Below are 25,253 nucleotides of genomic sequence, written 5' to 3'. Positions count from 1 at the left end.
TAGGCCCTCCGATCCGCCCAGATGAAAGGGGACAAATTCCCTTCTGTTTTTCGGATTGGAGGTAGGCGGGTGTAAACAAATAACTGTCGCTCTATAGAGGTTAATTGAGGGTCCCATTTGGTAGGGCTGATCATGTGAAAAGGGCCTAATACTGCTTTCACACTGATGTGCTGCAGTTTACCCACACCGCGGGTGCAGCGTAGTGCACCTGCGTCTATCCTGCGGGTTAGCTGAACTTTGCCATAGACGCCACCTGTGGCAAAATCCGGCGCTGTAGAGGAAGCATCGGCTTATGGGGCTCTGCTCCACAGCCGCTTAATTCCTTTACCACCAGCTTCATTCACAACACGGATGCTGTGGTATGGTGGGTCGGCAACCTGCGATCTGGGCTTGCCAACCCACCATTTCAGAGCAGGAGGTCGCGGGCCACATCCGAGGGCTCCGCGGGCCACATGTGGCCCCGGGCCACTGGTTGGCCACCCCTGATGTAAAGGCAGGCGTCCCAATACGTTTGGTGTGCGTGGCGCTGCATATATTGACTGTGCTATACAAGTACCTGTAATAAATACATTTGAATATATAGAAGAGTAGGATATATAAGTAAGCAAATGTGTTAGTATGTGTGATGCATTGGGGGTTTTTCCATTTTTATTTAGTATAGGAGCCAGAAGGCCAGAAAAGTGTGAAAGTAAGTCGCCAGGTTTTATTCTCCCGGCGTTTTTAGCAATCTCGCTCTTGGGATTTTCAGCCTTCAGTAAGGACCAGGTCACATCTGTGCGTTTGCCTGCGGTGTAGCATATGGCTTTTAATGCAGGACGATGCAGCGAAGGTTCAAACCGAGTTCTTGTGAATGCCGTTACAATCCCGTGACTGAATTGCAGTGCTAGAAAAAAAAATTGCTGTTTTTTTTTTTTTTGCACATCAGAGACCCAAAGAAGTTAATGGCGCTACATGAGCGCTAATGTGCATTTTATAGTGAGGTCAGTCTTGGTATTCTCTCCCTCACTTTGCAGGAAGCGCCAAGAATTGAATTGGGGTGGGTGACAGATAGGATGGCTATTTATATTTCTGTGGTGATATTTCCACAAAGTAATTTTGTGAGGTCTGGATAGAATTTGACGGCATCTTTGGGCTTTGTTCTGGTCATGGCAGTTGGGTAAAACCAAAAATAATCTGCTCCGTCTGATCCTCTATTGAAGTGGTTGATATAAATAGGAAGCCAGTATTTAAAGCGGAGTTCCACCCTAAAAATGAACTTTCTATTAACAGCTTGCCTTTAACCACTTCAATACCTGGCACTTCGGAACCCTTTATTTCCCATCTCCATATAATTGGTGAACCCGTGTTACTGAATGTTAACGCAAGTTAAGTGTTTACCAATTAGAGGCACTGTGATTGGTTGCTGGAACTCCATAAAGAAACTTGACTTATAATTAGCAGAATTCACAGAAATATTCCAGTAATGGAGCTTTGATGTAATCATTACATCTGACCCTGCTATCTTAGTTAGGCTGGGTTCACACTACGGTTTTCCCGTCCGTCAGCCGCATACGATTTCAGTATTGAAAACGTACGGGCACGGACGGGAAAACGTATAGATAGAGAATGCATTGCAAATCGTATGCACTTGGATGCATCCGGGTGCGTACGATTTGCTGGCAAAACGTTTTTTAAACGTACGCAAAACCGTGTTCAACCACGGTTTTGCGGTCGTTTTTAAAACAGTATGGCAACCGCATACGTTTTCCTTTAACATTAATGTCAATGGAAAACGTACATATGTGCGGTTCCATACGTTCCCGTCCGTTTCAGCCGCATACGGTTTTACATATAAATCGTATGCGGCTGACGGACGGGAAAACCGTAGTGTGAACCCAGCCTTACCTGGCATAAAAAATAAGACATTCGCCCTTATCTGGGCCTGCCACACTGGGCTCCATTCACTAAGAGAGAAATACTGCATGATTATTTGAATTAAAATAACTCCTGCAGTATTTAAAGTGGTTATAAATGATATATTTTTTTTATTTTTTCAAAACAGTCCCCAGATGTATATTTATTGTCAGCCATTGACTTCTGACATCATTGGCCCCCAATTTTGTGACATCATTGAAACCACTCCCATCAATGACACCACAGTGTGTCTTGCCCCCATTGTGATGTAATTGTCCCCGCCCCTTTGTTTACTTAAAAAAAGCTTGTCAGTTGGCAGCTGACTTTATTTTTATTTATTTTTTACTTTTACCTTAGTTAAGTAGAGGGGGAGCAGCTGTCAGTTGTCAGGAGCCAAGTTCCGTAAGAAGAGTTTATTTATTTATTTATATATATATATATATATATATATATATATATATATATATATATATATATATATATATATATATATATATATATATATATATATATATATATATATATATATATATATATATATATATATATATATATATAGTGTCAAAATGTCTGTTTTAATTTACACTAGTCAATTTTTTTTTTTAAGTGAATGAGTAAGGGTATATAGCACCCCATTCTCATTCACATGGGGGACTGGGATCTGCAGGGTCCCTGGTTGTGGGGAAAAAGGCCCGTGTTCTCGTCAACATGGGGACAAAGGTGCTTTGGGGAAGGGGGTCCTCAAGACAATTTTTGCTTTTCATTTTTGGCATGAGGCTCCCACCAACATTTTATTTTTCCCCCCTCTTTTGTTATTTTTTTTATTTATTATTAGCAATTTTTTTTATATCTGCTGTTCATGGGAAATCTTCTATGCAGGGCTATATAATTACCTGTAATAAATACGTCCTTCCAATCTTCGCATTTAGGCTTAATTTCCATGGACGTTTTTGGACGTTTTTAACAGCCACTTTTCTGAGCTTTTTTTACAGCTTAAAAACAGCTCTCCATGTTAGTCTATGGCCTCATGCCCATCATGACGTTTTTGAGCTGTAGATGGCTGAGCCGTTTTTTAAGCTGCAAAAAAAAAACAGGACCAGTGCGTTCTGAAGCTCCAGCCTTAGAGCTGTAAAAACGCCAGACGTTAAATGCTCAATCGTGCAAAAATGCAAAAAAACTCTACCGCAGCATTTTTGAGCTCCAGCTCAAAAAATAAAATAAATTAATTAATAATAAAAAAAAAAAAACATGGACAGGCGTTTTTTAAGCTGTAAAGTGGCTGTAAAAACGTCCATGGAAATGAAGCCTTAACCACTTAACGCCCGCCGCACGCCTATTTACGTCCACAGAATGGCACGTACAGGCAGATGGGCGTATATATACGTCCCTGCCTTCTAGCGGGTGGGGGGTCCGATCGGGACCCCCTCTGCGGCGGGCGGCTTACCTCGGGGAGCGATCCAGGACGACAGCGCTTCGTTTATAGTCGCGATCGCTCCCCGGAGCTGAAGAACGGGGAGAGCCGTATGTAAACACGGCTTCCCTGTGCTTCCCTGTGTCGGCGTATCGATCGAGTGATCCCTTTTATAGGGAGACTTGATCGATTACGTCAGTCCTACAGCCACACCCCCCTACAGTTGTAAACACACACTAGGTGAACCCTAACTCCTACAGCGCCCCCTGTGGTTAACTCCCAAACTGCAACTGTCATTTTTCACAATAAACAATGCAATTTTTGCTGTGAAAATGACAATGGTCCCAAAAATGTGTCAAAATTGTCCGAAGTGTCCGCCATAATGTCGCAGTCACGAAAAAAAATCGCTGATCGCCGCCATTAGTAGTAAAAAAAAAATAATTAATAAAAATGCAATAAAACTATCCCCTATTTTGTAAACGCTATAAATTTTGCGCAAACCAATCGATAAACACTTATTGCGATTTTTTATTTTTTTTTTTACCAAAAATTGGTAGAAGAATACGTATCGGCCTAAACTGAGGAAAACATTTTTTTATATGTTTTTGGGGGATATTTATTATAGCAAAAAGTAAAAAATATTGCTTTTTTTTTCAAAATTGTCACTCTATTTTTGTTTATAGCGCAAAAAAAAAAAAAACGCAGAGGTTATCAAATACCACCAAAAGAAAGCTCTATTTGTGGGGAAAAAAGGACACCAATTTTGTTTGGGAGCCACGTCGCACGACCTCGCAATTGTCTGTTAAAGCGACGCAGTGCCGAATCGCAAAGCCTGGGCATTTAGCTGCCTAAAGGTCCGGGGCTTAAGTGGTTAAAGATGAGGATTGGTTTCTGCTGTGACCGAGTATGCCCTCGGTCAGCCAGAAGAACTTGTCATCACCCAGGGGTAGAATTGGGCCACAAATTATCACCCATAAATATGCACAGGTGATGTGAATGTACTCCCTCAGGTTCATGTGTACGTAATTAGTTCCACATGGGCGCAGCATCACGTGTACAGAGCAGCTGCCTAGTCAAGTGAAAAACACAGCGCAATACTAATAAACACAATAGAGTGTCATTCGTAGGAAAGTGTCATTTCATCAGCAGTTTCTTCTTCCCTTAAAGCACAGAAACACTGATCTAACCTGTTTCATGTCCTCCTTATACCCTGATATTATTATTTTGTTGTAGTCTTCCTGCAGTCTCTTTGCTGTGATCAGTAATCCATGTAGTCACACTTGTCCTCCCCCTCGCTTCCTCCTCAGTAAATGCAAATCATGGCATTACAAACGGCATCTGAATGTTTGCAGAAATGATATGTGCTCGCAATTATTATTATTAATATTTTACTAATGAATGTCCAGTGTAAAGCATACCTGTGCTTTGCTCCTCGGGGCAGGTTTGCCTTATTACTTCTATTCTTTTTGTTTGTTCCCACCATTCTGTTCAGCACAGAAATCCAAGGACAAGATTTGGTACTTGCATGTTTGAAGGGCTCCTTGTGATATTGATGCAGTTTTTTTTTGCAAATAATCATTTCATTTTAAAGTAAACCTGTCATTGGAGAAATAGAGGCTGTCATTTCTGCTCTTCTGAAAATGCTAGTTACCTGGCTGGTTTGCTGCCATAGAAATATGTATAGGGCTCTTTGGAGGATGTTGAATGTTATGTATTACTGCAAAGGGTCGGGTGCTTTCTCTGTGATGGCTGCGGAGTGGTCAGAAAGCATCTGTGTGTTGGCTGCCCGGGGGCGTCTCTGTGTTGGCTGCGCGGTGGCGTCTCTGTGTTGGCTGCCCGGGGGCGTCTCTGTGTTGGCTGCCCGGGGGCGTCTCTGTGTTGGCTGCCCGGGGGCGTCTCTGTGTTGGCTGCGCGGTGGCGTCTCTGTGTTGGCTGCCCGGGGGCGTCTCTGTGTTGGCTGCCCGGGGGCGTCTCTGTGTTGGCTGCCCGGGGGCGTCTCTGTGTTGGCTGCCCGGGGGCGTCTCTGTGTTGGCTGCCCGGGGGCGTCTCTGTGTTGGCTGCCCGGGGGCGTCTCTGTGTTGGCTGCCCGGGGGCGTCTCTGTGTTGGCTGCCCGGGGGCGTCTCTGTGTTGGCTGCCCGGGGGCGTCTCTGTGTTGGCTGCCCGGGGGCGTCTCTGTGTTGGCTGCCCGGGGGCGTCTCTGTGTTGGCTGCCCGGGGGCGTCTCTGTGTTGGCTGCCCGGGGGCGTCTCTGTGTTTGCGCGGAGGCTTGCAGAGCGTCTCTGTGGTGGCTGTGTGGGGGCGTCTGTGTGGTGGCTGCACGTAGCTAAAACCAGCTGAGAAAAGAGCCATCTGCTAATACAGGAAAATTTGTTTAAAAGTGAATCCTTTTCAACAGCGCTACAATTACTCTATAATTTTAGTATTCTATAAAAATTATACACCAGGGCTCGACAAACCCCGGTTGCCAGGTTGCAATTGCGACTAGCATTGGTGACCTGGTGCCTGGGGCGGCACAGCTGGGGTACCCTATCTCCGTGCGCACCCCTACCCCCCCCCCGCCCTCACGATCGTGTTACGGTAATTGAGGCTGTGGCTTTGCGGCCTTCTGCAGTCCTATGGTTCCTTCTGGAATCTGGCGCCCTCTTGTGGTGGCCGTTGGTATGACAAGGTAACCAGTAATGCTAATGAAGCTTCCCTGGCTGTTTCCATCTCCTTCCCTTTACTTAGAAGTTAGAACCCCCAAACATTATATATGACTTTCTGTCACACCGTATTTGCGCAGCGGTCTTACAAGCACACTTTTTTGGGAACAAATACACTGTGCTGTGTTTTTTATTTTATTTATTTTATTTTTTATTATTATTAAAAAAATAAAGTTTATTTTCCATATGCGGGCACTACTTACATATGCGTTTCGCTTCTGCACGAGAGCTCGGTGGAACGGGGTGCCTTCCTGGCTCCTAACTTTTTTAGCTGGCTCCCAGATTCCAAGCAAATTTGTCAAGCCCTGTAAATATACACAGGTGGTGTTAGTTTTTTTTTTTTTTTTTACCTTTTATAATTTTTCTGACCTTTTTTCATTGATTGCATCGATACATAATATTTTGTTTCCAAGCTTCCTAGAAAGTACAATAATTTCTCGGCAAATATTTTTCTAGCAGTAAGGCTCCATGCACACTGAAGCTAATAAAAGCTATAAAAAAACGCCAGTAGCTTTGCAGGGAGCCTTTCAAAGTTTTTTAGCGTTTTTGCAATAGCTTTAATCAGCGTTTTTCAGTGTAGCTCTTTTTTTTTGTTTTATTTTTATTTTTTTTCAATGGATCTAAAAACGCTGGCACCAGTGTTTTTGAAAGTTTTTCAGCGTTTTTCAGCGTTTTGTGTTTTTGAACGTGTTTTTCCCACCAAAAAACGTCACTTTGAACGCAAATTTCGGGCGTTCAGAAAAAAGCCAATAAACTCCAAAGCTCATTAACACTAAAAAACGCCCAGGTGTGCAAAAGCCAAAACGCCAATAAACGGAAGTTTATCAGGTTCAGTGTGCATGGAGCCTAAGACCTCTTTTACATTGAGGTGTGGAGCCGCGGTGACGGTATAGCCGCACTATTTGTAGAGCGGCTATACAGTCGTATTTACCGCGATATTCGGGCGCTAGCAGTGTGGTATTACCGCGTTTTTCCATTGATTTCAATGGGAAGCCGCGGTATAGGAGTGGTGAACACACCGCTCCTATACCGCGGTAAAGATGCGGCTAGCAGGACTTTTGGAGCACTCCTGCTAGCGCGCCGCTTCAGTGTGAAAGCCTCCGGGCTTTCACATTGAACACTACAGGGCATGATTTTTCATGCGGTATAGCAGTGCTATTTTTAGCGCTGTACCGCATGAAAAACGCCTCAATGTGAAAGGGGCCTAAGGGTAAGGCATTATTGTGACTACGCCATTGTTGGGTACATTGATGTATCTGAAAACAAGACTTCTCCCAAGTCAAGCAGGATTCTATTTACTTTTCTTACAGCCTGGCTGTCTCCGAATGTTACAATATTGCCAGTTTCTGTTGTGGAATAACAATGTCTCTATTCCAACAAGCCCGACTGATCAAGAGATCTGACTTTAGAAGCGATTGCTATCACAGTGGCTGTGGATCTGACCCAAGGGAGGCAGCTTTTTATCGCTTTTATAAGCCATTCACTTCTCTTCAGGATTTAGTGAATATATATTTTTCTATTATTCAAGAATAAACATCTACAGTGGAGATAAAGAATTATTTGAAAAATTACAATTTTTTTTTTTTTTTAAATTAAAATACAGTGAGGGGAAAAAAGTATTCGAAATTGCATCGCATGTGAGATGAACAGCAGTGTTGTGCGAATCACTTGCGATCTCGCACAGCGCACTAATGTGAACCAGCCCTAAGTTCATTCAGCCTTACTGGTTGTAAGTATAAAAAGTGAGAAATCCACCGCTCCCCCACATAACACATCCTGGTAAATGACTAGGGGCCAGATTCAGGTACAAATGCGGCGGCGTAACGTATCGTCTTTACGTTACACCGCCGAAGTTTTTCTCGTAAGTGCTTGATCCACAAAGCACTTGAGTATAAACTTGCGGCGGAGTAACGTAAAGACGTCCGGCGCAAGCCCGCCTAATTCAAATGGGGCGTGTACCATTTAAATTAGGTGCGCTCCCGCGCCGAACGTTCTGCGCATGCTCCGTTAGTAAATTTCCCGACGTGCTTTGCGCGAAATTACGGCGCTCCGACATGTTTGTGAATGGCGACATGCGTAACGTACTTGCGCCAAAAAAAAATAAAAATTTAAATTCGACGCGGGAACGACGGCCATACTTTAACATGGCTGGTGTAAAGTTAAGCCATGAAAAAGATTGCTTAACTTTGCGACGGGAAAAAATGACGTTACGCACGCGAGTAGCTTCGTGGATCGCCGTAAAAGCTAATTTGCATACCCGACGCTTGAAAACGACGCAAACTCCACCCAGCGGCGGCCAAAGTATTGCAGCCTAAGATCCGAAGGCGTACGAAGCGGCAAGCCTGTCGGATCTTAGCCAAAAGCCGTCGTATCTTGTTTGTGAATCACAAATTAAGATACGACGCAGCAAATTTTGAAAATACGCCGGCGTATTTGTTCTGTGAATCTGGCCCTAAATGTTTTGAAGGAGAGGAGCACTTTTTACAGAAGCTGTGCATTTCTGAAAGCTAGTGCACGAGATATGTAAATAACCTGTCACTCAAAGCAAGGACTTTGGTTTTATCTGGAAGTCTGTTTTATTTCACTGAACAATAAAAAGAGGATTGCTCAGAGCTGGATTAACTCTGTGTGACAAGACTGGACACAGATGATAGGAAATCTTATACTCTACATTGTGACATCAAAAAAAATAAATAAAACATTTTTGGGGTTTACATCCACTTTAAGCTGAAATTTGAATATTTTGTACTGAAAATATGGATTTGATCAACCTTTGTTCTAATATGTAATAGAGCTGCACGGTTCTGGCTAACATGAGAATCACAATTTTTTTGCTTAGAATAAAGATCACGATTCTCGTGGTGTAACAACATCTTTCACATTATACAAAAAAATTGGGCTAACTTTGTACGTTTTTAATTCATTGCGTATTTAAAAAAAAAAATGCCTTTGAAAAATCACTGCGCAAATATGGTGTGACATAAAATATTGCAACAACCACCATTTTTTGGTGTTCCAAGTAATTTTCGAGCAGAAAATAATGATTTTTTTTTGTTACGTGTATGCAGCAAATGTCAGAAAAGGTTTGTTCTTTAAATGGTTAAACTTCCTTCATCTGCTGCACGCCAAGTTCTTTCCTTTTCATAAAAGAACGAAGAGATACTTTTGTTTCCACTTATTCATGTGTTGTATTAAAACTTGGCAGGCTGCCTGGATTTTGTTTATCCAGCTGTGAGAACTCTCTGCACTTGTAAGAGAACCATGACATGCAGTTTTGAAGATCGGGAAGGGAAAAAGATTGCGATTTCGATTCTTCGTGATTAAAGCGGTGGTTCCCCCTAAAACTAATTTCTAACAATAGATTCGTAAGACCCGTTACACTGCGGGTAGGCTGGCTTTTTTTTTTTTTTTTTTCGTACATACCGAGATCTCCCCGTCTCCTCCCTTGGCGGTGGGCGTGCCTAGTTGATTGACGTTCTTAGGACGGGCGCGTACGTGACGTCACGACTTTCCGAAAGAAGCCGAACGCCGCTGCGCATGCGCCGTATAGAGTCGGCTCTATACGGCGCATGCGCAGCGACGTTCGGCTTCTTTCGGAAAGTCGTGACGTCACGTACGCGCCCGTCCTAAGAACGTCAATCAACTAGGAACGCCCACCGACAAGGGACGAGACGGGGAGATCTCGGTATGTACTAAAAAAAAAAAAGCCAGCCTACCCGCAGTGTAACGGGTCTTACGAATCTATTGTTAGCAATGTGTTTTAGGGGGAACCACCCCTTTAATCGTGCAGCTCTATGCTCGGTTGGTACGAAGGGTCCCAAAGTGTGTCACGAATATATTCCCCACACCATTACACCACCAGCCTGAACCGTTGATACAAGTTAGGATGAATCCATGCTTGCATGTTTACACCAAATTTTGACCCTAATATTTAAATGTTGCTGCCGAAATCCAGACCCCTCAGACCAGGCATTGTCCAATTTTGGTGAGCTTGTGCGAATTGTAGCTTCAGTTCGCTGACGGGTGTGGTTTTCTGCTGCTGTAGCTCATCTGCGTCAAGCTTCGACGTGTTGTGCTTTGAGATTGTATCTTGCATACCTTGGATGTACCGTATTTATCGGGGTATTGCGCGCTCCGGCGTATAGTGCGCACCCCTAAAGTGGACCCGCATTCCTGTGGAAAAAAGATTTTTGTACTTAGTTTTGGTGTCTTGCGCGGCGGCCTCGTCGGGGTCCGGCGTCCGTCTGCGGCTTGGGGTGTCCTCTTCGTCGGGTGCGGCGTCCTCCCCGCTCGTTTCCCGATTTCCTGCACCGAGTTTGAATACTGCGCCGGCATATACCGAGCGCAGTACACTCGTGTATAGTCGGGCAGGCTCGGCTACTCTCGCGCTCACGTCCTGTACGTCCAGGACGTGAGCGCGAGAGGAGCCGAGCCTGCCCGACTATACACGAATGTACTGCGCTCGGTATATGCCGGCGCAGTATTCAAACTCAGCGCGGGGTATCGGCGTATACCGCGCACCCACGATTTTGCGCTGATTTTCAGGGCAAAAAAAGTGTGCGGTATGCGCCGATAAATACGGTAACTGTTGCCTTTTCTGTCATCTCAAACCAGTCTGCCCATTCTCCTCTGACACCAACAACCATGCCATGTGCAAAGTCACTTAAATTCCCTTCTTTTTTTTTTTCTTTCCCATTCTGATGCTTGATTTGAACTTCAGCAAGTCGTCTTCACCACATCTAGATGCCTAAATGCTTTGAGTTGCTGCTGTGTGATTGGCCGATTTAACAATTTGTGTTACCAAGCATTTGAACAGGTGTACCTTATAAAGTGGCCGATGGGTATAAGCAGATTAAGCCCCTTTTTTCATAGACTGGCATTAACCCTTTCACATATTTGTGATTTAGGGTAATAGTGTAGGTTCTGTTGTCCTGGCCCTGAAAGTGTTAATAGCTGTTTTGGCCTGTGAAGTGATGTCATTTCCAGCTTGGCAGCCTTCTCGGATTTGTCATGGTAGGGAGGGGGGTACAGCTAGTGCAAGCGGCGGTGTCCCGGGACCCTGTTTACTTAATGTTCTCTGCCAATAAAGGCCTTGTTTAAATAGGACGGCAGCACGGCTGCCCAGCATAGATGAGGAAACCTTGCGGCTGGAGCTCTTTGTCAGATGAAACGCTGCTGTGGAGAATGAGCCTGCAGGATGCCTTTTCTTCTAGGCCTGAGACAGGTAAGGCCCCCCCCCCCCCCATGGACGACAAGCCCGTCGGTTGAGGAAGCCGTCCGGGTGTCCCAGGGCCGGTCACTAGGAATTTAGACTTAGTACAAAGATAGTACAACAAACAGACATGTGCATGGCTGCCTCGTGTCTGCCAGAACGTTCTGATGCTCTTCGAGGCGAGGACTTTGTATAGGACAGAAAATAGTATTTCCGGAAGGGACAGCCGAGTCTGAAACCCATAGGGCTTTCCCAATTGATTTGCCATGAATTTAAAATCCTGTGACCTCAATTTGTGAGACTTTGATGTCATGAAATGGTCTAAGGGGAAAAGATTACAGCTACAGGAGGATTTTTTGCGACTGTTTTCATCCATATTGGGCTCTTGACCATGTATGGGCCATTATTAATGTTTTTAAAATGTAAAATCTATCTGCTCAAATATTGATTGGCAGGGATAGGCCATCTGCACCCACGGTATAGTGGTACTGGGCTGCCCAGCCTGTCCATGTAGGGGCAACTATAATCCAGTATTATGAGTTAAAGCAGAGGTCCACACTAATTACTCACTTAAAGGGGTTGTAAAGGTAAAAGTTTTTTTTCACCTTAAAGTGGAGGTTCCCCCTAAAAAAAAATTCTAACAATACATTGAGAAGACTGATTACACTGCGGGTATGCTGTTTTTTTTCCGTACAAACCTCGTTATCGCCGTTTCATCCCTCGGCTTCCGGGTATGATTCTTGCTGGACCTAGGTGATTGACGTTCCTCCGACCGGCGCATACTGCGCGTCACTACTTTCCGACAGAAGCAGAACGTCATTGCGCAGGAGCCGTATAGAGTCGGCTCTATACAGTGCCTGCGCAGCGACGTTCGGCTTCTTTCGGAAAGTTGTGACGTCAAGTATGCGTCGGTCGGAGGAACGTCAATCAACTAGGAACACCCAGCCCCGCTAGAATCATACCCGGAAGCCAAAGGGATGAAACGGCGATATTGAGGTATGTACGGAAAAAAAAACCAGCTTACCCGCAGTGTAATCAGTCTTCTCAATGTATTGTTAGAATTTTTTTTTAGGGGGAACCTCCACTTTAAGGCATTCTATGCCTTAAGGTGAAAAAACATCCGAGGAATAGCGACCCCCGTGCCCCCGTTCACTTACTTGACCCTTCGAAAGTGCAGCGCCGTTAACACGCAGGCTTCTCGGCTGTCTTCCTGGCTCATTCATTGGTTGATTGAAAGCAGCACAGCCATTGGCTTGCGCTACTGTCAATCACATCCAATGACGCAGCGCTCCAGTGGCGGGGCCGAGTGATATTAACTATATTAGCTATGGCCGCTGGTTGTATTATGGGAGCACCCCCGCAAGAAATCAACACCATGCGAGCTCTCTCGCATGAAGGTGTTGAGTTCTTGCAGGGGGGGTGGGGCCGAGACAGCCGCCGAGGGACCCCAGAAGACCAGGTTCAGGGCCACTCTGTGGAAAACAAGCTGCACAGTGGAGACAAGTATAACATGTTTGTTATTTAAAAAAAAAAATGTCTTTAGTGATCCTTTAAGCTTAAAGAGGAAGTAAACCCATAAAAAACCCTGCAAGACAAAGGCATAATGAGCTAGTATGCATAGCATACTAGCACATTATGGATTACTTCCCTTAGGTCGAAGCCCCCGAAGCGGTCCTCGGTCGCCGCCATGATACCCAGTGTGACTTCCGGGTATCGCTGCTCCGGTGCTGTGACTGTCCGGAGCAGCGATGACGTCACTCCCGCGGAAGGCACGATCGCCTTCACCAACGGCACACTCAGTGCGCCTGCGCCGTTATCTACAGCACACATGCAGCATGGACATCGGTGCCAGTTTTTTGGAAAATATCTCCTTAACCGTGTAGGTTAAGGAGATATTTGTTGCACCTACAGGTATGCCTTAATCTAGGCTTACCTGTAGGTAAAGGGGTCTGTAAGGGTTTACAAACACTTTAACCCCATTAGTGCATTGCACAGATGTGCAAATGAACAAAACATTTTTTGATGCTGTATTTGCCTTGATATCGGTCTTTTTAGTGCCACTTTCTGCTTGTCACCCCCACGGAAGTAGGCGTGTCTATTCTTTTCCCCCGGCGGCGCACTGTCTCCTGGGATGTCAGTGCGGTGTAGTATAAAAGAAAAGTCTGAAAAAAGATTATCTTGAGGCCCCCCAGTCTAAATGTAAAAAATGAAACAAATAGTTTTACATGATGCAGCAACATCCACACATGGGGCACCCAATGTTAGGGGTAATTTATTCTTTGATAGTAAATACACACTGGTACTTCACTTTTGTATTCTACCATTTCTCTCCCTCACTCAGCTAATGTGACCCCAGTGCTGATGGAGATGGGCGGGTGAGGGGCAAACGAGGATGCTGTGCAGGCGCCCGATGCCCTCCTTATCAACTGATGATGTCATTGGTTGTTGGTATGCTGGCGGCTAGAAGGCGCTGCGATGGTGCATAATGCAAACCCATGGCTTTGTGTAACTAAAAGGCAAGTTTGATCCACCTGCTGGTTGGTATACAGTTTTTTAAGGCATTCCTAAAGACACCTGAAGGCACCCTGGATGAAAGACCTAAGGCAATAATGTGAGGGAACAGAACACATCCATTCAGAAATTGGGTCTTTGGTTTGATATGACTACAGTAACTTGAAATTTGTCTGCAATGGTCTGACATTGCACATCCCATGTTGCACTTGGCACATCCTGTGGCACTTTGCTTTGTTTTACCAGATAAGGCAGCTGGCTGGGCTACCTACTAGGCAAATTATGGGCAGTTCATTAGAAACCTGTTGAAATTGGAGCTATGTATGGCCAGCTTAAGACCTGTGCTTTGGAAACATCTACGGGCTTGAGGAGGATTGGCAGGCGAATGCGAATACTTGGTCATCCTTATTGAAGTTCATTCAATAGAATTTGCAAAAAGACCTGCCTATTCAGGACAAATATAGTGACGAAGAAAACTGGCCATACACCACTCGTATTTTGGCTGGATACTGCTGGCGCGGTTAAAATTCAAGCAGCATATGGCCCTTCTACAGGGCCGTCTTTAAGGCAGAGCAAAAGGGGCAGCTGCCCTGGGCCATGTCATTGTTGTGGGGCCCAAAGCAGTTGCCTCATACTTGCCAACTATCCCAGTTTAAATTCCCTTGTCCCTTGAAGTTTTGGACCTGTGCTGTGTCCTGATATCTCGGTGTGAAGTGCTGCTACTAATGCTACCCAGCTCTGCCCTATCGTTGTGTACAGACGACTCGCCTGCAGACCCTGTGTTTTAAATGTAAATTATTGTCATTTATATGTAAATAGTGGTGGCATTCATATGTAAATATCTGAGGCTGGCTGCAATTATATGTATATCATGCCCCTCTGCAGTGAATAGATGATGTGCTGTAACCTCTAGCAACCAATCGGTGAGCATTATTACTGTACAGTAATCTCTGGCATCCAATCAACAAGAAGAATCATGTGCTATAACCTCTAGCAACTGATCAGTGAGCTGTAATGTGTGCAGTAACCTCTAGCAACCAGTCAGTAAGTGGTAATGATATGCTGTAACCTCTGGCAACCAATCGCAAGACGCTTCCCTGACTTGTTCATTCCCCGACTTAGTTGGGGTAGGCGGTACACTTTGGTGGGGGTGGGTCACCAACGCCCTGTGACCTCTGGGAACCCGCCTTCTGACCTTTGGGGGAGGTCCCTGTTCCAATTCCTGAGTCCCAGCCATATTCTTTAATGGGAAACCCTAACCAGTACCCTCTAACCCTAACTGATTTTAAGTCTAGCTGATATTTATTGTATGTTGTAAAGAGCAAAATTGCATGGGGGGGGCCCAAGAACATTTTTGCCCAGGGTCCAATCAGCATTAAAGATGGCCCTGCCCTTCTAGGTTCTTTGTTCAACAAACGTTGATGGCTCAATTGACTTTAGTCTGTTGGAGAATTGTATGCCGACCAATTCCTCCATCCAAATCAAATGCAGCCACTGTTTGGGTGTTGGGACAGCCGGTGGCGCTGGCTGTCGGAATGCAATAGCCCAGCAGGAGGATTCATTCTGCGGTTGGCACAGATGGAGGAATCTGGCCGGCATTACTTTTAGCAACCAGTCAATGGTTGGTTTTTGTTTCTCTCCGACTTTACTATACCACTGATTTATGTCATCAATAAAATCCCGCTTTCTAACATTCTTTTATATCAGTTCTCTGTCTTTCAGTCTGTTTTTAAAAGAAGGCAGCCTGTGCTAGGCCTGAATAAATAGTGCGTTTTTCACCCTGAAGGACCTTGCACTGTGCTCCTTTGATTTCCAGTGAGCTCAGCAACCACTATCCAAATAAGAAAGTAAATAATTTTACAGGCAGCAGCCCGAAAGGGGAAACGGTAGCGAATGACTCTGCTGGTTCCCGATTGGGATCCGGAGCCCTGCCAAGTATTTGTCCCGAAGCTTCTCTGAACTGCAAACAGAGCACAGCGATGGCATGACTTTACTGACATGTGAACTATAAAGCTCAGCAGGCTGTCCTCATTGTGGGCAGATCTCGCCTTCTTTCTACCATTTTAAAAAGCAGCTCCTGCTTGACAAGTGAGGGCTGTAAAATATCAGGTATTAAAAAGCAATTCCGTTAATGTGTGGGCTCTTTGCGCACCTGTTCCTAAAAAGGGTCAGATGTCGCTTGTTGCCATCAGGATCTGGCTAGCTGGTTAGTTATTACCTGAAGGGTATGGATGTACACAACCTGAACATACCTGGATGAATGTTTTACAGAGAACTTTGACTCTTTTTATATCGGCAGAATAAAATGGTTAACACCATTAATCAGTGGTTGCTATTTACATTTTTTTTTTTTAGAGGTTGTAAAGGCTGAAGGTGTGTGTGTGTGTGTTTTTTTCCTCACGCATTCAATGCATGGAGGTAAAAAACCTCTGTGTAGCAATTCCCCCCCCCCCCCCCCCACAAAAAAAAACCTGAGCCCTCTTTTCCGCTAGCAATGTGCATGAGAGCCGTGGCTCTCTGCTGACTCTCCCTCCTCATTGGCTAAGAAAGTGCAAGCTATTGGCTCCCCCTGCTGTCAATCACAGCCAGTGAGCCAATGAGGATAGATCGGTGTTGCTAAGCCACGGCTCTGTGTGGCTCAGTGGTTTTGGAGGGGGCCATGTATAGCGTTCGTTTTTTTGGGGTGTGTTGTGTTTTTTTTTTTTTTCAGTGTGGTCCTGTGTTAAAGGGGTGTTCCAGGCTTTTTTTTAAGTTTATTAAGTCAGCAGCTACAAAAAGTGTAGCTGCTGGCTTTTTTTTAATAAACATACACTTACCTGTTCCCCGTTCCAGAGACGTGCCGCTGGGAGCTTCGTTTCGGTCCCCCCCCTTCACCGCTGGCGCCTCCACTGCAACTGTGGGCACCCAGCCGTGACGGCTTTCTGCTTCACGGCCGGGCACCCACTGCACATGCGCGAGCGGCGCTGCGCCATTTGATTGGACAGGCGATCGCCTGGGACCTGTCACGTGTCCCTGGCGATCGCCTACAGGGAGGGGCTGCCAAAAGGCGATTAGAGTATTCGCTTTTGCAGCCCCTCTGCGGAAGGAGGAAGTGGGACAGGAAGTCCCACTTCTCCTCAAGCCCCCCCCCCCAAAAATTACATGCCAAATGTGGCATGTAAGGGGGCGAGGAGCACCACTTTTGGGTGGAACTCCGCTTTAAGAAAAGGGTGCCTATGATTGGATTAGCACTTAATGGTGCTCCCCTATGCAGGGTGGAGGGTACCTGTGATGCATGAGCCAATGTCTATGCTCATTTAAACTATAACTAATGGCAAAACTTTTTTTTTTTTTTGGAGAGGGATTAGAACCCCTGACAGTTGCTGTCTGTGTCTAAAGAAAGATTCATTGAAAGTGATTTCCCCAGGAAAGTAATAGAGGGGAAATCTTGGGTACACTAGTTTTGGTGACCCCCAAGGGCATTCCCTTAATTTTGCAGGGATTTCCTCCCACTTCCTGTTTTGGTTATGGGACAAGAAGTAGAGCCCCCCCCCCCCCAGTGGGACACGGATGGGGGGGGGGGGAACCTGACATGTTGTATCCCTCCTTTACTCTATCCAAAGGGGGGGGGGGTTTGGCTTTTTTGTTTTTCTTCAATAAGGAAAAAAGTTTGAGAAAAACCAACAAAACCATACATAGTGTGAGATACATTGTCAGAAATTGGTTACTGAACAAAATCATGACATTTAAAAGATTTGCCTTTTTAGGCTCCATTTACACAAATTGTCTAGGGCTGCAACTAACTATTTCCATAATCGATTAGTTGGCCGATTTATTGTTTAGATTAATCGGTTAATAACCTTTAAGAAACAACGTCTTCCTTCAAAATAAAAAATGTTCGTTCGTTTTCTAATCGTCCAGTGGGGGTCAAATCGACGTTCGTTTCAACCACAGTGACGGGGAAGTTTAGAAATAATAGAAAACTTCTTGGTCAAAGGAATTCTCTGACGGTGTTTGTGGTTTTCATTCAGAAATTACATTCATTTTAAAACTGAATGTTAAAAGCAAGTGAAAAATTCAAACCACATTCATTCAGCAAATGTACACAGATTTTTCGTATTAATATAATATTAATAATAATGATTATTTGCTCTTTTTATACTATAAAGGGCTAATTTTTTTTTTATTTATTTTAACCCATTATGTTACTGGCTGATTTTTAATTGATTACCATTTTCATAATTGATTTTAATTTCATAATCGATTCGTTTTTTTCGGCCCTAGAATTGGACATCAAAGTTGCATGACAAGTCGTTTTCCAATGATAAGAATTCATATATGTGCGACTTAAAGTTGCAGCGACTTCAAAGTAGTTCATGCACTGCTTTGGTCCATAGACTTCAATGGTAACTCTCAAAAGTTGCATGAAATTCGTACCTGAATGTTCTACAGTGCAACAGTTATCCATTATCACTGGTCAAATCGTATACAAGTTGCACTCATACAAAGTTTAAAGCGGATGTTTGCCAAAATATTTTTTTTGTTTTAACATTTAATTTTTTTATTTAATAAAGACATTAAGAAAAGTATAACACATTTTTTTTTTTTTTTTTTAAGTCGGCAGCTACAAATACTGACGCTGCTGACTCTAACTTGTCCAGCGCGCCCGCGATGTCGGCACCCGAAGCCGTGGTATCGCTCGGCTCTCGGATGCAGCCGCTGCCATTTTCGATAAGGGAACTTCCTGGTTCCCGACTGCTCATGCGCGACTCACGCTGCGCAATGCAGGGGTCTATGCCCAGAAGTGGGTGCAAATACCTGATACCTGTTAGACAGGTATCTCCGCCCCCCCCCAGAAGGTATCAAATGTGACACCGGAGGGGGGGGGATCCAGACAGCGGAGGTTCCATTTTTGTGTGGACCTCCGCTTTTACTCCAAAATCTCTGCAACCATGGAGTCGTACAAGTGTGAATGGAGCTTTCATCCTTCGGGAATTCTGACAATTTTGCCAAAATAAGGTGCTTCTATGCTCTTTTCTGCACTTTCAGCAATCAGATTATCTGTTGCATGAGGCTAAAGTGCATGATTTGTGATTTGCAGACTAGACGGCATAGTAACATGTCTTTTTGTTTGGTTATTGAGTTGCCCTGGGCCGGTACATTTGGTTCTTTTTCTATCTCACACCTATTTGGTTGCAGGAAGCGATTAGCGAGGGTAGTCTCCGTCTAGACGTTCTCATACATAGCACCTGAGTAAATAACAGGACAAGTATGCTATATTATAGTGTGACCACAAAATCTACAAATGTGTAATATGCTGAGTTAATCTTCTGTTTTTAGGACAGTTTTGCTGCTTGTAACTAGTACATATGAGAATTTTAAAACTAAAAGGGATAAGGACACTTACCTGTGAACTCACCACTGCTGTGCTGTTCGGTGTGAATGTGGACTATACTTACCACATGGATTCCTGAGATTTTACTGTGGCCTTTCTGGTGCCATGCAGACTTTCGGGAAAAAAAAAAAAGATCCCAGTCCTTGATTGCACTACCCATGCATGCCAATTCATTTTAATGCAAAGCTCATCTACAACCTCCTGAAGAGCAATGATCTCAGTGTAGCTGCTTTACAGACAAGTATAACCTATATTTCTTGCTGAAACATTTTGTATGTCTGTCCATCCAGTCCTGTGATTTAAACAGCTTTGCCAGCCACCACCATCAGCCTGTTGACCTCGCATATCTTCATTGAGATCCTGCAATACAGTCTGCCCCAGCCTGTCATTGAACAGTCAAGAGATTACAGCAGGCTAATGAACTCGTCTGCTGTCAGCATGTTCCTTGCCAATATTTTTGCATGCAGTGCATCATTTCTGTCTTCCAGTCTGTTCTATGTGCCAAGAACTACAAGCAGGTCAGAAGGCAGAAGGTAAATATGCCACACACTGGAACCCAGACACTATATAGAGTGGTAAAGGTACAGCTTCAGCCTAAACTCCTCCTTGGCTATGCTCCCCTGACATGTTTCGCCCTGTAAAATTGGTCTTTTCTGACATTTTAGCTGATTGCATGCATGTTAAGGTAACACGTTACCGTGTGTTAAGGTGCACTGCATCAAGGCTGCCCAAATTATTTTCAATGGGCAAGCTTCACACCATGATGTGTGAGAAAAATGGTTGTGCACTTTTTTTTTTTCCTAGCCGCAAATGTGTAGTGTTGGTGTGCCAGGGTGCTAGTCACAATAAATGGCCCTGCACCACACTACAGTTGCAATACAATTTAACCACTTGAGACCCGCGCTATTGACAAAAGACGTCAACAGCGCGGTTCTCAGGTGCCAAGTGGACGTCTTTGGATGTCATTTGAAATGCATTACCCGCGCGCTCCACGTGCTGTTAGAGGAGAGGAGACCGATCTGTGTCTCTTGTACATAGAGACACAGCATCGGTCACCTCCCCCAGTCACCCCCCCTCCCCCCACACGGTTAGAACACACCCAGGCTACACAGTTAACCCCTTCCTCACCCCCTAGTGTTAACCCCTTCCCTGCCAGTCACATTTATACAGTAATTAGTGCATTTTTATAGCACTGATCGCTGTATAAATGTGAATGGTCCCAAATTTGTGTCGAAAGTGTCCGCCGCAATATTGCAGTCCCAATAAAAATCGCAGATCGCCGCCATTACTGGTAAAAAAAAAATAATGAAAAAAAATCATAATTCTGTTCCCCATTTTGTAGGCGCTATAACTTTTGCGCAAACCAGTCGTTTATTGCGATTTTTTTTTATTTTTTTTCAAAACTACGTCAAAATACTTATCGGCCTTAACTGAGAAAAAAAATTGTTTTTTTTTTAAAAAATGGGAGATTTATTATAGCAACAAGTAAAAAAAATATATATATTTTTTTTAAATTGTCGCTAAAAAGGACGTCAATTTTGTTTGGGAGCCACGTCGCACGACCGCGCAAATGTCAGTTAAAGCGACGCAGTGCCGGAAGCTGAAATTTCGCCTGGGAACGAAGGGGGTTTATGTGCCCAGTAAGCAAGTGGTTAATACAGGAGGAATCAGAGGGCCCTGCTCATTGGCGCTTGCAATCTAAACGGATTGTCACGCATTGCAAATGCATGTTGAAATGTGCATTACCATACCGCATAAATCTTTTGAGCCTTAAAAGTTCATCCTAAAGCATTAGTAAACTTAAAAAAAAGAAAAAAAAGATAACGTTTCTTCCTGCAAGGCAATATGATACTGTGCTAGTATGTAGCACATTATGAGAGACTTGCCTTGACATGAAGCCCTCAGCGGTAAGCTGTCACTGCTGCAGAGGCTTCCATCTTCACCTGGTCTTCCTTGTGAGTTACAAGGCTGTCGCGGCTTGAATGGTCAAGCTTCGATGATGTCACATGCGGGAGTCTTGGCCCACAGCACACAGCTCTGAAGGAATGGTTGATGAGGGCAAGGGCCTCTTCCCGAAAAGACCTGGACGTTGGTTGTTGGGGTCTGTGGGCTTATCGTAATCTGGGAGCCCCCTTTTAACAAGGGGGGCCCCCCAGATCCCCACCCTATGTGAATGAGTAATGGGGTACATTGTACACCACACTGGTTTTTAAAGTCATTAGGCAGCTCCGGGGGTCTCTTCCGACTTCTTCTCCCCTCTCTGGCTCTTCTCTGCTCTCTCCGTTTCTTCTCTTTCTGTCTTCTGCCGAGTCTCCTCTGCTATCTTGTGCTCTTTTGCCTGCTCTTGCCTGGTCTTCTCCTTTGTCTTCTTCCCTCTCTGCTTTTCTTCCGATGTTGACACAACGCTCTCTCCCGCTCTAATGCCCGGTGTGCTACTACTTATATTGGCATCGGGCGGGACACCGCGTGACGTCATCCAGAGGCCCTGCCTCTTATGACATCACCACCCGGGACATGATGGGTGGTGACATAAGGTGCATGCCTCTGGTGACCCCGCCCCATGCCAATATAAGTAGTGGCACACCGGGCATTGGAGTGTGAGAGAGCATTGTGTCAACATCGGAAGAAGAGCAGAGGGAAGAAGACAACTGAGAAGACTGGGCAAAAACGGGCAAAAGAGCAGAAGATAGCGGAGGAGACCCGGCAGAAGAACCGGAGAGAGAGCGGAGAAGAAGTCGGAAGAGACCCTCGGAGCTGCCTAATGACAATGGTACCCTATACTAATTCACATAGGGTGGGGGGGCCCCCTTTTAAAGGGGCTCCCAGATTCCGATAAGCCCCCTGCCCATAGACCCCGACAACCAATGGCCAGGGTTGTCAGGGAAGAGGCCCTTGTCCTCATCAACATGGGGACAAGGTGCTTTGGGGTGGGGGTGCAGGGTCGCTCACTCGCTCATCCCCACCCCCTTTCCTGATGGGCTGGGCTTCATGCTTGGATAAGGGTCTGGTATTGATTTTGGGGGGACCCCCACGTAGTTTTTTTCGGCGTAGGGAATTCCCCTTAAAATCCATACCAGACCAAAGTGCCTGGTATGCTCTTAGAGGGGGAACCCATGGTAGTTTTTTTTTTTCGTTGTTGTTTTTATTTTTTGGTGTGTAGTTCCCCCCTCAAGATCATCAGAGCACAAGTCGCAAGCCAAAGTCGGATCAGGCAAGACAGTGATCTGACTTTAGTGATGATATTCAATGGTAAGATTTATTATAAGATTACCTGTAGGTAAGAATAACGAGAGGGAGTTTACAACCACTTTGTTGTGTTTTTTTTTTTTTTCTTCATTAAAAGGGGCGCCTTTAATGGGCCATATTCACAGGTGCCATGTGTTGCTTATGCCCACTGAGCGCTCTCCAGATGCTTGGCCTGGAAGGCTGTATTGAGCAGAATGGCTCGGTGCACATGAGTGGTTAGCGGAGCATCTGTCTGATTTCAAAATCCATCTTGGCTAGATGAACAGTATTTGCAATGTCTATTGGCCGTGACCGTACCTAGCTTCTTCTTGTTGATCTCTTCCTGAAGTCATGTGCTATATACACTTCTGCATCCAGCAGACTTCCATTCAGGCCCTTCTGTTGCTCATGTGATCCTTGTGAATATTAAAATCATATTTGCTGTTCCGATGGCACACTTGTACTATAGCCTTTCTGATCCCAGTAAAATGAAGGGCAGCATGTAAGACCTATATGTCCACTTTGTAGATGATGTAGACATGAAGCTCTTTCTTCATGCACACGGGAAGTTAAAAAACGGTATTTCTGGATGTCAGATTTGCTCTGACTGAGCTGATCACAGATGGGGGTAAAGGGCCAATCACAGCGGCCCTTTACCCTGTATTCAGCTGTTGGCCAATGACAGCTAATCACACAATATAAACAGAAGCCGGTTATTGGCTTTTTTTTTTTCTTTTTTTTTTTCCCACTGACAGCATGAGGAGAAAATCGGATATCCTGCTTCTGTTGAGCCTATCAGTGCTGCCTCATCAATACCGCCTCATCAGCGTTCACCAGTGAAGGAGAAAAATAAACCCATTTTGCAAAGTTTTATAACAAACTTTGAATTTTTTTTAGTTTGTTTAGCAACAATTTTTTTTTTTACAAAAATGCCATTGTCATTCAAAGTGTGACAGCGCTGGAAATTGGCCTGGGCAGGAAGGGGGTAAAAGGTGCCCATTATTAGGCAAGTGGTTAATCGCTTCCCGCCCGGCCCATAGCAATATGATGGCCACAAGAACCTTTCGTCCCTCCGGGCGGCCTTCATATGACGTCCTGGGGTTTTCGCAGTGTGGAGCGAGTGTGCTCGCTGCATCACTGGGGACCCGATGCGTGTGCCCGGCGGCCACGATGTCCACCGGGCACCCGCGATTGCTCGTCACAGAACCAGGGACGTGGATCTCTGTGTGTGTAAACACAGAGACCCAGTCCTGTCAGAGAGAGGAGACCGATGGTGTGTCCCTTGTACATAGGGACACCGATCGGTCTCCTCTCCTTGTGACTCCCCTCTCCCCACAGTAAGAATTTTACTCCCTAGGGAACACATTAACCCCTTGATCGCCCCCTAGTGTTAACCCCTTCCCTGCCAGTCATATTTATACAGTAATCGCTGCATATTTATAGCACTGTTCGCTTTATAAATGTGAATGGTCCCAAAATAGTGTCAAAAGTGTCTGATCTGTCTGCCGCAATATCGCAGTCCTGACAAAAATCGCAGATCGCCACCATTACTGGTAAAAAAAAAAAATTAAAGTCCTAAATCTATCCCCTATTTTGTAGGCACTATATAACTTTTGCGCAAACCAATCAATAAACGCTCATTGCGATTTTTTTTTTTTTTTTTTTTTACCAAAAATATGTAGAAGAATACATATCGGTCTAAACTGAGAAAAAAAAAGTATTTTTCCCTAAAAAAAAAAAAAGGGATATTTTATAGCATATATTGTTTTTAAATTGTCGCTTTTTTTGTTTTTATAGTGCAAAAAATAAAAACCCCAGAGGTGATCAAATACCACCAAAAGAAAGCTCTATTTGTGGGAAAAAAGGGAAATCCATTTTGTTTGGGAGCAACATTGCACGACCGCGCAATTGTCATTCAAAGCGTGACGATGCTGAAAGCGAAAAATTGGCTTGGGCAGGAAGGGGGTGAAAATGCCTGCTGCTATTTTTTTATTTTTATTTTATATATATATATATATATATATATATATATATATATATATATATATATATATGGAATATATATGGAATATATATAATGACCTCTCTGACAAGCAATGTCTTGTGTCTGGGTAAGGATGAGCTCCAGCGTGTTCGCATAGTATACGTGCAGAGCCCGCCAGGAAGTCTGCACGGCGCTGTGCTAATCACAACCAGGGAGACATTTCCCGATGCTCGGCTGCAGAGATCGGGAAATGTCTCCCTGGCTGTGATTAGCGCAGCGCCGTGCAGACTTCCTGGCGTGCTCTGCACGTGTACTATGCGAACACGCTGGTGCTCATCCTTATGTCTGGGCGAGCCATGTGTGCAGCAGATGTATGGTCAGGGTCAATGGGCTTTAATAAGCAAATGCTGTGTGACCTGGACATGTTGGGTCACATGACTTGCAGCAGCTCTGCATTGTGGTTACTGATCTTGGCAAAATTTCCAGTTTCAATAATTTTTTTGTTACAGTTTTCAAGTAAAAACGAAACGCAAGAGCTAAATAATCACGTAAATAGTACTGCACAATCACATGCAGTGTAATAGGTTTACAGTTTAACTGGAATGTTGAATGAACCCAGTCTAAGCTTAGGAAAGTCTTTCTCATTCATTTCACTGAAGATCTGTTTTTGACATTGTATGGTTGTTATGGCCTTGTGTTTTTTTTTTTTTATTATTAAAATGTATTTTGGATGGTGGTGCTGAGACTGATTATGAGGAATGGGACTTGCTAGCGCACTTTTTTTTTATTTTTATTTTTATTTTTTTTTATGCTTTATTGCGCTTGATAAATAACAGGCCCAGTTCCCCTGCTTAGGGGGCAAAAGACAGACATGGGTTTAAGTGAACATGTGATGAAAGTAAACAAAATAACAATTAGACTGATTGAAATGTGACCAGGAC

General features: G+C 44.5%; 1 protein-coding gene across 2 annotated transcripts in view; it reads left to right on the top strand.

Annotated features, from left to right (window-relative positions):
• WBP1L (WW domain binding protein 1 like) overlaps positions 1-25,253 on the top strand; it is an 88,051-nt gene that overhangs the window by 34,901 nt on the left and 27,897 nt on the right. The window contains exon 1 of one of the 2 annotated variants that reach the window (XM_040361882.1): positions 11,035-11,230. The exons of the other annotated variant lie outside the window; for it this stretch is intronic. Within the exon in view, the coding sequence (XP_040217816.1) occupies positions 11,204-11,230 (27 nt within the window). The 5' untranslated portion in view covers positions 11,035-11,203. Of the gene's footprint in view, positions 1-11,034; positions 11,231-25,253 lie in introns of those variants that run through there. 2 annotated transcript variants of the gene reach the window in all.

This window comes from Rana temporaria, chromosome 8 (genome assembly GCF_905171775.1).
Source record: "Rana temporaria chromosome 8, aRanTem1.1, whole genome shotgun sequence".
In the NCBI taxonomy this organism is placed as follows: Eukaryota; Metazoa; Chordata; class Amphibia; order Anura; family Ranidae; genus Rana; species Rana temporaria.
The sequence above is the reverse complement of the archived record's forward strand: the minus strand, read 5'-3'. Positions and strand labels throughout refer to the sequence as shown.